Source organism: Manacus candei, unplaced genomic scaffold (assembly GCF_025592945.1).
Source record: "Manacus candei isolate 608988 ecotype Guabito, Panama unplaced genomic scaffold, ASM2559294v1 h1tg000041l, whole genome shotgun sequence".
Taxonomy (NCBI): Eukaryota; Metazoa; Chordata; class Aves; order Passeriformes; family Pipridae; genus Manacus; species Manacus candei.
This window is the reverse complement of record NW_026138089.1, coordinates 8,014,677-8,026,781: the sequence shown is the minus strand read 5'-3', so window position 1 is coordinate 8,026,781 and position 12,105 is coordinate 8,014,677. Positions and strand designations below refer to the sequence as shown.

The 12,105-nt window shown below is 41.6% G+C and overlaps 1 protein-coding gene across 7 annotated transcripts in view; it reads left to right on the top strand.

Annotated features, from left to right (window-relative positions):
- The window catches only part of RAB9A (RAB9A, member RAS oncogene family), a 394,770-nt gene that overhangs the window by 5,598 nt on the left and 377,067 nt on the right, over window positions 1-12,105 (top strand). For 3 of the 7 annotated variants that reach the window (XR_007905820.1, XR_007905821.1, XM_051794989.1), the window contains exon 1: window positions 5,816-6,016. The exons of 1 other annotated variant lie outside the window; for it this stretch is intronic. Coding sequence is in view for 1 of the 6 variants with exons in the window: in XM_051794989.1 (XP_051650949.1) it covers window positions 5,820-6,016 (197 nt within the window). In the remaining 5 variants the exon portion in view is untranslated. Of the gene's footprint in view, window positions 1-5,815; window positions 6,017-6,102; window positions 6,264-11,020; window positions 11,054-12,105 lie in introns of those variants that run through there. 3 more of the 7 variants (XM_051794991.1, XM_051794993.1, XM_051794992.1) reach the window with 3 other exon arrangements.

Here is a 12,105-nt window from a genome sequence, read left to right as displayed (position 1 = left end):
CCAGTGTTTTTGACAGAATATATTTCAAGGGTAAAATTTATAGCTGTAACACTGACTACATTTGTGACATAATACATAACATAATTTTCTTTTGAACTGCTCATTCCTAAATATGTAGTGCTAAGCTATATCTATGATCCATATTTACTGAGCAGGTAAACAGCAAGTATGCAAGCAGCAGGTATCTTAAAACTTTTAGATCCCTAAGCAAGCCTGCCTCACTGTGGTCTGAGTGAGCCATGCCAGCAGCAGCAAGAGGGTCATTTGGTTTTAGCCTTTCATATCTTGATCTTATCTTTTAAGATGTGGGAATAATAAAATCCAGTTACTAGCAACTGCAGTTGCAGATTGTGGTATAGAGACCATAAGGTTAATAACTACAAATAGTAATAAAATGGATTATAACCATGCCTCTTTAAAACTGTACCTTAACTTTATTTTGTTACAAGCTGAGAACAGTCAGAACTCTTAGGGCAAGTACTTGTACCCTTGCAGTTGTAAACTCAGCATTTTAAAGTAGTTATCTGTGGTAATACATTGTGAGCAGGCATTTTTCCATTGTTCTCCTTCCCAATGACAATTGAAGAACCTAAGAACTGGCTTTGTAGCAAGTCCAGTTAAAACTAGACATTAAAAGATGATAATATATTTGGTAAATTTTGTGAAATCCAGTAATCATGAAAAGAATTTCTATTCCTGTTGAAAGAGACAGAGCCCTTAACCTTTACTCAGGAGTTACCTAGTCTAAGCTGCTGGCTGCTGCACACATAGTTTTAAGTATTACCTAAAAAACAGGCAAAAAATACACTCCCGCTTGCTCAGATGGTAGTCTGGGACAAGGAGGACATCTGGGAATAGTGGCAGAATAGAGCAGAAAGTATTGGGGGACAGGAAGAGTGAACTGCACTGTATTACGTATGCCGAGGACATAAATCTCTAGGAAACGAGGCTTTGTTGTTCTGGGGCTGGTGAAAAAGCTGATCTAGGTTCAGTTTCACTTTATGCTTAGTTCATGCTGATAAACATGCTGCCACAACTTCACATCACAGTCAGTGAAACTATACAAAATCATAAATTATTGTATTACTTTCTTGATCATCTTATGCTTTTGGTTATTTTTACCTCATACAGTTCTTTACCAATGGCCATGGTAAAGAACTTCTTCTTTGGCCATATTTTCATCTGTATTTGTATGTGATGCTGTTACTTGAAATATTCAGTAGAAGCCAAATGTCATGTGTGGCAGCATGTACTGCTACATATGAGAATAGTCTACAGACGTGAAGTGCCAAGTATGAGAGATGGTCATTCAAGTGAACCATTGCTCTTAAGTAAGTGTGGTCATAGTTTCACTAAGCAAAGTACTGCTCCAGGCCACAGTTTGTCAACAGGTTATATTGTCCCTACCCAGACTGTGTAACTGTGCAGGCTTAAAATATTGGACTGGATAAGATTGTATGCTTCGTCTCAAAACGTCTCTAAAAAGTCAACTTGCAACTACACAGTGTATGTACCAGCAGGAGTGTGTAGATCACTGGAGTACAGGGAGTACAGGGTCCAGCAACAAGGATAAAAGAAAACTGAGATTCTTCTGTTGAAGTTGCCTCATTTCAATTTATTCCAGGTGGTAAAAAGATCTCTTAACTTTTTTAAGCATAGAAAATTAGTTTTGGGATGATGTTTAGCTTGTCCATGGTGCTACTCTAAAAAGGAGTGTGACATTAGAGGTGATCCACAAAAAACATAGGACAAATGTATGCTGAATAAGGCTAAAGTCTGTATTTGTTTTCATTGGGTTTTCCAGAGATGCTGTCAATTCAACTGCTTCTTGGATCCTGTGATTTAGCAGTAGCAATGAAGTCTTAAACATAAATTGCACTCAAAGATCAAGGAGCCTGTAGCTACAGAACTTGTGATACATATCTTGAGAAGATGAAAGCTAAATTAACAATGAATTTCACACAATTTTCAATGTAAAAACAAAGATACTGTTCTGAGAAGTGCTCTATAATTGGAATCAATGTTGCTCCCTTAACACCAGGGATAAAACTCCCTCTGGTTCTTAGAGGTCCACTGCGAGATCCATTTCATTCTGTTCTGCTGAGCACCTTTTCCATCTCCCTCATAACCCTCTTACTGTGCACTTTTTAGGGAGGTACTCAGCTGCCATTTGTTGTTTATGACTCTTTCTTCCTTTCAAATCCAAAAAGAAATTTGTGCTGTTTATTTTTTATTTAAAATGTGTTCCTTTCCTATCTGCTGTGCTATGTACATTTGTACTAAAGCCAAGAACTGCAACCCTTTAAACAAAAAAAAAACAACTCTTTTTTTCTGGCGAAAAGGAAAGTTACCTGGTAACAGACTGAGGTTAAGGAACAAATATGTTGAATTACAGTCCTTCAGAGACTCTTCAGGGTGTAATGGCCAATTCACTGACTGCCTGAAAGATAAGGAAAGAAACAAGAGCACTTTGATAATTTCTTGGATTGCTCGAGGGCTGGCCTGCTTCATTCTGGTATGAACGGAGCCATAAAGGCAGATGACTTCATATCCCCTTATTTTGTACTGCTGTAATTCATCCAAGAGGTGACAAAGTCATGTTTTATTGAGGCCATGTCATCACTTTCCAGGATGGGACAAAATCTCCTTGCCAACTACAGATGGTAAAAAGCATTCACAAGCTCTATTATACAAGAGCTTTGCTGATACAGAACTTCCCATACTCACACAAAAAAATTTGCCCTTTATTTGCCGTTGGATATTTTTTGTGCCCTTGGCTATGATGTGACATAACAACACCGCTTCATGAATACACCTCTGTAAAATCCTCAAGGTGCACAGGCAGCTTTCGGAGGAAGGTGTATGTGAGGGAGCAGCAAGGGCGGATTGCTGCGCGGGAGGAGGAGAGCCAGGAGTGGAGGGAGGGTGACAAGGCATGGAGAGACAGTGGCTTCGGTAAAAAGAGTCACTGTCCCACAGCACTCAAACAGGAAGAGCAGGGCAGGGCTGTTGACAATAATCTGCCAAAACTCTGTTGAGAACTGGGCAGGTCTGGGGAGGAGTTTGTGCTGTCGCGTGGGTGTTGGGGCACAAGGTGGGGTTCAGGAACGGGGCCACCAGGCTTGTTCAGTGTCTGAGCCAAAATGTGGCTTCTGCTGGCAGCAGGACCCTGAAGTGGCTGCCCTCATCAGCACTGCCCCAGCCCTGCTCACCAGCAATGGAATGGTCAGGGAGCAGCCTCAGGCAGGGGCAGACCCCACAGCACCTACCACTGGGACCCTACACTGTCTGCAGAATTTAAAATGGGAATGATTTTGTTGCACACATTTCAAATCACATCCTAGCTGGGCATTTTCTTGTACCTAACCTCAGAACTGGCAGGTATACTTGATGTGCCCAGCCCTATCAGTGGCATTATTTGTTCTCAGATTTTTGATTGTTCTATAGCAACTATTGGTTTTGTTACATACGTGAATAATAGTAACAGCGTGGACATGAGGGAAAAGGGCCTTAGTTCCTCATCCTCAAGCACTCATGTGTGTGTGTTAACCATGAGCGTAACCCTGTGATACTCCATTATGCCTATAAAATCATAAGCATAATAGCCATAGTTACACCATGGTTCTTTTTTATGTTCCCATGGTAAAGAAATAAAAATACATCTTATCTGAGAAATTCAAGAATTTTGTTTTCTACCTAGAACTTGAAAAAAATGAGGTACCTGGACAAGCTGAAGAAGTGGGTCCATATGAACCTCATGAGGATCAATATGGACAAGTGCAAGGTGTTGGACCTGGGTCAAGGCAACCCCTGGTGTCAATATAGGCTGTGAGGAGAATGTAAGGAGAGCACCCCTGACAAGAAGGACTTGGGGTTGCTGGTGGATGAGGCTGGACATGACTCAGCCATGTGCCCTTGCAATCCAGAAAGAATCAAAAGCAGGATGATCAGCAGGTCGAGGGAGATGATTCTGCCCCTCTACTCTGGTCTCATGAGACCCCACCTGCAGTGCTGCATCCAGCTCTGGAGTCTCCAGCACAGGAAGGACATTGACCTGTTGGAGCAAGTCCAGAGGAGGGATCCCAAGATGATTAGAGAGCTGGAGCACCTCTCCTATGAGAACAGTCTGAGACAGCTGGGGTGGTTCAGACTGGAGAAGAGAAGGTTCCATGGAGACCCCATTGCAGCCTTCCAGGACCTAAAAGGGGCTTATAATAAAGATGGGGACAGACATTTTAGCAGGGCCTGTTGCAGTAGGACAAGAGGTAACAGTTTTAAACTAAAGGAGCCTAGATTCAGACTGGACAAACTGACTATATTCAGACTGTGAATATGATTGTTACAATGAGGGTGGTGGAACACTGGAACAGGTTGCCCAGAGAGCTGGTAGGTGCCCTATTCCTGGAAACATTCAAGATCAGACTGGATGGGGCTCTGAGCAACCTGACCTAGTTAAAGATATCTCTGCTCACTGCAGGGGGATTGGACTAGATGACCTTATAAATGTGCTTCTAAATTTCCTTAAATATATCCCAGTGTCTGAGAACCAATGTTGTCTCAAAACAAAAACATGGTAGCTTCACCCCACAAGGCATGAAGTGAAAATAGAGTAATTATTTCTTCCACTTCTAAATGAAGAATTTTTTCTTTTAAAATCACAAAATAATGCCATTACTGATCAGAACTTTTATGTCTTAGAATTATCTTAATTTAAAGAGTCCATTTTTCTCTCTCTCCAGCACTTACTTGTGTTTTACTTTAGTACTGAATGAAAGCAGATCCCAGGAATAAAGTACTTGAAAATTTTCGAAGTCCAGCTTTGTTAAATAAGAATGGATCTCGTGTCATCAGATTTGCCTCTGGCATGAACTGCCTTTTAATAATCCTGCTCCTGTCAATAGGAGACATCTCTTTTTGATGGCACTGAGATCTTGTTTTCCACTCCTTGGGCCATGTTGTAGGTCTGATCCAAAAAAACCCGACTCTGCCAAGTGGCAATTCCAGTCTGATTGCATCTCCCTTATGATCGGAAGCATGTGATGACTGTTTGAGCTAATGGGTGTACTGTCACCGCCTATTTCTCTTGATGATGTGGGAACCTCTTTAATTTCTGCTCTTTTCATTTTAATTATATTTTGCCCTATCCTTGTGGTGAGTTGGAAGAGCACAGAAAATACTATCACCAGCTTCTTTAGCCTTTTTTCTCATGATCTTGTTTAAACAGTCAAGTCATTGTTATTCTGAATTACTACAGGGAAAAAAAAGTGCCTGGCTACTCTTTTTAAACAGTGTGCTTTGTATTTCGATTAATTCTTTCATTGACACAAGCATAGTTTTCAATGTTTCTGCTTGTAAAGTGAAGCTGCCTTACAGTCGCGAGTTTGCTTGCCTGGGGTCCTTAATGTGGAGCACAGCGAGACTACAAGGGTTGGACTTGATGATCTTAGAGGTCGGGTTTCCAACCCGGCTGATTCTATGATTCTACTGCCCTTAAATAAATAACTCTGACCTCCAAATGGTTTTAGGCGTTTTAGGGTTTAATGATGCCTAGCGTTCTGGAGCAAGTAAGTGTTATCTGTTTCCAGCAGAACGGTGGGCCGCTCTCAGACGTCACACGATAGTGATCGATGAGAGGTATGGCCCCCGACAGGCCCAGCCGTGCCGTGCGCTGGCTGTGGGCACATCCATAGCCCTTCCCATTTCCCACTCCCTCTCCCATTGCCGCCTCCCGCAGCGCCGGGCTCAGCAGGCGCCTCAAGCTGGGGGCGGGGCCTCTGTGCCGGCGGGCGGGGCCGTGCGCGCGCGGCGCGGATCACGTGATGGTGGCCCCGCCCCTGCCCGCTCCGCCATGTTCCCTCCTCGCCCAGCGCCCGGCGGTGGCGCAGCCCGGGAGCGGGATCGGGCCCGGGACCGGCGGCAGGAGCAGGCACAGCCCCTTCCCGCAGGCAGGGATCGGCTTCCCCAGCGCGCCCGGGAGCGGCGGCAGTCCCCTTCCCGCGGCCTGGAGCCCAGTGAGGTTGCATTCTTTTCCTTCCTCTCGCCGCCGCGGTCCCCGCTCGCTCCCCCGGCGCTATCCGTGCTCTCGGGCGCTCCCGGTGGCTCCCTGGCGCGCCTGGGGAGCGGGAGGGCAGCCCTGGCCGGGGCCGCGGTGGGAGAGGGCCCCGTGCGCTCCCCGGGGCCGGTGCGGGTGGCGGGGAATGTGGTGTGATCCGGGATCCCGTGACTCCAGGACAGGCGGTGGCTCCTCTGGGACGCGGCTCCTGGTAGGCGGTTCCCAGCCGGCTCCGGCCCGGCAGGGCTTCCTCAGCACTGATTAAGAATCTCTGATCTGTCAGGATGAAGCTCGGTTTCGTACCTGTGTCCTCAACACGTTTCAGATCGGAAAAAGAAGAAATATTAGAGCTCTCTTGATCACCTTTTCTTACTACTGTGTACTTGGAATGGGCTTCCCACGGGGGCGGTGGGGTCAGCGACCCTGGAGGTGTTTAAGGAAGGACTGGACGTGGCACTGAGTGGTGTGCCATAATCTGCTTGAGATGGTGGTGTTCGATCATAGGCTGGATGATCTTCGAGGTGTTTTCCAGTCTAATCGATTCTGTGACTCTGTGCTGAAGAGGGACAGAACTGCTCGGGGTTCCCTTGGGTTTCAGTTCTTCTTTTTTGAACCAGAGGCTCGATCCAGCCCCTCTGCGGGGCCTGTGGAGTTTCCAGTGGTGGCAGGTGGCTGTGTGGGCTCAGGTGTGGGGATGACTGGGGAGGGTAGGAATAGAGATAGGGCACGATGGGCGAATCGTTTACGTTGGGTGGTTAGTGGGCAGTGCAAGTGATTCCGTATTGCATCTGACTTGTGCAAAACAATTGAGTGGATAACAGAAAAGAGCAGAAAAACTAGTTCTAAGAACCTCTGTGAGTGGCCTTTATAGCAAGGTTACATGTAATGAGCTACGTAGAGAGCACTTAAATTTTATTAACTTGGGTGGGATAGGAAAGTAGAGGATTTCTTGGCTAAATTTTGGTCAGGAATTAAAACACTTGTCTGCAGTTAGCTGTTATGCACCCTCCTGTCCTACATGTTGTTTTCCTTCTTGTCCACAATAATTTACAGCTATACTAAATAAGCATGTGGGTTTTATTTGTCTTTACTTTTAAACTGTTGTGCAACACTGAAGTTGTCAGTGCTTGCTTTTTTTAGAGCAAGGGTTGTTTTGCATGGCTGGGGTTTTTTGGTGTAGGTGGTTTTTTTTCTCTTTATGATTTTTTTTTCTATTTTTCCATGACTTTATAGTACCTTATCAGGTAACAAGCTGTAATGGCAGACTGGAGAGAGAGCTGTTTCTCAGACATACCCAAAATACTTTTATTTCCAGAGAAACCTAACCAAAGGATTGTACAGCTATATCTGTGTTTCATACCAACATCAAATTTATAATGAACTCTTCCTCTGTCTTCTTTCAGGTTGTATGGAGCTCTGTTCACTATCTTAATTTTCGTAACACCTTTTCTGTAATGTTAAAAAGTGACAGTGTGTAGTAAAAAACCCCAAAACTCTAGCAGTCCTTGTTTTGCTTTTCAATGCTCAAACCAACCTTCCATTTCCTTAAGTTAAAAGTGCAGAGACTCAAATAAGATATTTAGATTTCAAGCTTTGTTTTATTTTGTGTCAATTTAGTAATAAATCATGAGAAACAGATTTTTCAGCTCCTTAGGATTGGAATTTTACATAAACATTTCACAATGAATAAAACCTTCCCAGCAGAAAGGTTTGTAAGAAGTCCTTAGGGTTGTTTTTTTTTGTTTGGTTGGTTTTTTTAAAATAATGTTCATTCTCCTTGGTGTTTTGTTTTTGTTTTCATTCTCTACAGAGCAGACAGTATGTTGGCCTGTTACAGTATAACCCACTTAATGCCTTAGGGTTGGGCTTTCGTCACATAGTTATACTGGGAAGAATATGAATGTACAATGTAGCCTGACCAATAGAGGCTGCTATTACTAAGATTCCTTGAAGGAAAAGGGATACTAATGCAAGAGAATAAGATGAGCACATATGAGCAGAAATAATTGTTGGATAAGTTATTGAAAGAGTGGAAGAAGTAACAGAGAAGTAGGTTGCAAGGAGAATGTCAAATAGCTGATGCATTGTTGGAAATGTTGGACCAAGAGCAGCAGCACTGAAGGGTGTTTTGAAGTTGGCTGCAAGTAATAGAATATTTAAGTTGGAAGATGCTTAACTGTAAACTGCTGAGAAATGTCAGCTCTGATTAAATCCCAGTAAATAATAGTTTGCTCATTCTACTTCAACCTGGGGAGTGACGTAGGAATTGAAGCCAGGTCTCTGCAAGATTAAACTGGCAGAGGTGTGTGTTTCTCCTGACAAGTTTTGCTGATTGACTTAGTGGCTAGATAGAAGTTAGAATAAAAGAAATGATTCTGGCAGTAGGTACTGGGATGATTTCATGATCCAAGGGTTATGGGGACTGGAGGATTCCTCCCCTTGGCTGCTGCTTCATTCATAGTCCTGAGTCATGCCAGGCAACTGTTTGAACTACAGTCCTGAACTACGTAGGAGTTAAAAACAAGCTTATAAAGAAACCGCTAAATACAACTTTTTCAGTATCCAAATGAGTGGCAACAGCTGTATATCAGTTCAGTTTGGGTTGAGTTCATATTAGAAATTACGAATAAATTCTAGTGATATTCTCGTGTTAGATAAAGCATATCTAGGTTGCTTAAAATAGAGGCAATTTTCAGATAACCTGCCAGCAAATTCTTAAACATCTCTCTGAAAGAAAACACGGACTGTCTTCATAGGAAGGAAGACTTGCAAAGAGATCAGGACTCTGATAGGTGGAGCTGAATGATTGAAGGGCTTCCAGGCTTCCGGAGAACTAGGCAGCTGACAGGTGGCTGTCAGTAAAGGGGTGTTCCTGATCCGCAGCTGTTACATCAGTGCCCTGTGGAGGGGAGGGTCAATTTGGAGGCTGAATAATGTTTGTGCTTGTAACATGTTCGAAAGTACAAAGCATGTAGCATCTTGACTTTGTATCTGGATGTTTTCCTCTGAATTGAGAGAAAATTCTTTCAAGGTCAAACGCACTTGTGGCCTCTTATGCATTAAAAAAAACCATTTTTGTGCCACTTAATTGGCCAGAGCGTAAACCACTGAACAAGGATTGGCTAAGGGGAGAAAAGTGAGAAGATTTGCTTCTGTCCTTTCTTTTCAGATTTTTGGAAAATTGCAGATCTGCTATAAGCAACAAGTTTAGAGATGTAAAACCTCCACAAATAGTAAGTGTTGAAAACTACATAGTTTTGGATTGTGCCCCTTGTGCCACAACTCTGATAGTTCTTGGGACTTCTTTTCAGATATTTTACAGAGCAGCAGTTAATGACTAATGAGGTAGTGAATTTACATTTCTATTGAAAGCTGAGTGTTTTTGTCAGTCAAAATACTTGAAGTGTTGGTATGTCTTTTTAAACTATTAATATCTGATGCCAGTGTTTAACAAAATAAGGTGGCTTAGCAAATAAAACTGTGAAAAAGCTTCAAAGCTGAAATGGATATACTGTATATGTGTAAATTTGAGGATAGGAAGTTATGACATAGGGTTAGTGTTTGCTGACATAACTTATGTGGAACTGCTAATTTTGCTTGTTGGTAACTTCAGTGGTTTTTTTTCTTAAATCAAAGATGTCCCCTTTTTTCAATAAGTCTTGGCTGAAAGTGTATTAGGTTGTAATTAAACATGATTAGTTGGAACAAACTTGATTCTGTCTTACCTTATCCTTCTCCAAGTCAAATAGGTGTTCTCTAACAGCTCCAGTTAAAGGACAGTGTACCGCATATCTTCAAGAAAACCTTTGGGTTTAATCTTACTTTTGTACAGCAGATGGTTGGTTCATCAGTGACCATTGAATGAAAATGCTGATTGAAATAAATTTCGTTACCTGTTTCCAAGGCAGAAAGTAGATACAAGTGGAAAAACAATAGTCTGGAAATTAGAAGTGTCCTTTACAAGAATGCTGAGGGATGTCAGTGGTGGTATTTCAACAGATCCAGTTTTTGGTGTCTTATTGAAATAAGGGGGAGTGGAGGTGAGATATCAGTTCCTATGTGTGTTTTTCTGTTTGACTGGATTTTTTCATGGTGTGCTGTGGTGGCTGCTATCAGTGTGGTGAAAGTGAAATTATAAATAGGTCCGATTGACTTGATTTGCTTAATAGTTTATGTGGGGTTGTAGCTTGCTGACATCATAGATACAATGCAGTTACTGTGTTGGCAAACACTTTTTCCATAGAGAGAACTTAAATTCATCATTTGTCTTCAGCCTTCAGTACTCTGGTGTGAGCAGATCCTCCTTAATCTATGAAATTATTTTTGTAGTTAAAAAAGACAAGTCTGTAGACTAAGAAATAAGACAGTCTAGATGGATAGACTGGACAAGGCAGGGGTGTTTCACTAAGCTTTGAGGGACTGAGAATCACAGATTTTTTAATGCAAACTGATTGTTTAGCATGTTGTCTTTAGTCTCGACAGCAAATATTTGGACTGATAATGGAAATGTTAGACGTGCAATTCATTTCACTGTTTAAAAGGGACATCCTGAAAGGCACAATTAATTTACTTTTTGTATTATGGCATATGATCATGTTAGAAATTATATTTAATAGAAAATGGTCCCTGTTTTTAACAGGAATATTGAAGTCAGTGATTTAAGTGCTTGAGTCCTTCTAAGTAGGTGGAAGCAATTCAGAAATCATTATCAAAATGAACCTGAGTGGGGATGCTTTTTATTTATTTGCTCTGACTTTCTTTGAATATTGAAATGATAGAGGAACATGAGGGAAAATTCTTCTTGTTACAGACTCCTCTGTGTAGTAGGTTGAGACTACTTTTACTTTAAACTATTCGTGTAGCTCAGTAAGAAATAACTGGAACAAATAGTTACCTGTAATTCTGTCTTGCAGTTTCTGATGTACAATCAGGTGCACATTAGGAATTAAGCTTTTGTTTTGTTTTCAGATGGTGAATGATGATTTAAACTGAACAATTAAGGTAATAAATCTTCAGAAACATGGTATCAGATGTTGAGCATCCCTTCCAAAAATACTTTTGAAAATCACATTATACAGATAAGTTCGAAGTATGTAATAGGATAAATAACATTAATTCTCCAAGTGTCTTAAGTATTTTATAGTTTTCTTTGTTGAACTGAAAAACAATTACAAAAATTGAGCTTTTTAAAAATCTTATCTAAAGATGTGTAAGCAGAGAAAAAATGCAGCAGTCTACTGTGCTGGAAACTACCACTCTGGTTCAGCAGATACTCTAAATCACATAATCACTGAGGCTGCAGATGAGTCCCTTATATAGTAATAAAACTATAATTGTATAAAGACTTTGCTGCTTCCAAACAAAAATACCTCTTAATACTTTTAACATGCTTCTTTGCTGCTTCAGGTCCAGCTTGTCAGCACTTATTTAAGTGACTGAATATATATTCCATTATTTTGTATTAAAAACTTGCCAAAAACTTAAAAGCTAGCCTAGCATGACAGTTTCTGATTTGGAAGCTGAATGTTTTGAAAAGCAAGGTGTCCTGCGATATCCGGTTGAGATAGTTCGTTTTGGTTAGTCCTGGGAAGACTGTTTCTGTAGCCTTTGTGTGAAAGGACCAGTTTGTTCCAGTTGAAAAAACACTTTTAATAGTTTGTGGTTGGTGTGTAATTGTCTGCCCAGTAAAACTAATTTGATGGTCATCAGTCTCTTACACCTCACTGTAATGGCCCACATAGCTGGAATTGTGCAAAATAACTTCTGCAGGTTCTGGATGCATGAACGTACTAGATACTGTTAACGCTTTCCTTACCTGTATTTTGTTTAAAATGTGGCCTCTTGGACAATTCTGTGATTATAACTGCCATTGTTTAAAATGCACAAGCTAAAGAAACAAGTGCTTAGTACCAGTCAGAACTACTTAAGCCAGTTATTTATTCACATTGTGTCTTCTAGGGAACTTCTGATTTCTGTAGGACAGAAAAAATGAATTATAACTTGTTCCCTACACTGGAGTGGAAGAACAGGAGAACATTCAGTACCCTCTGTTC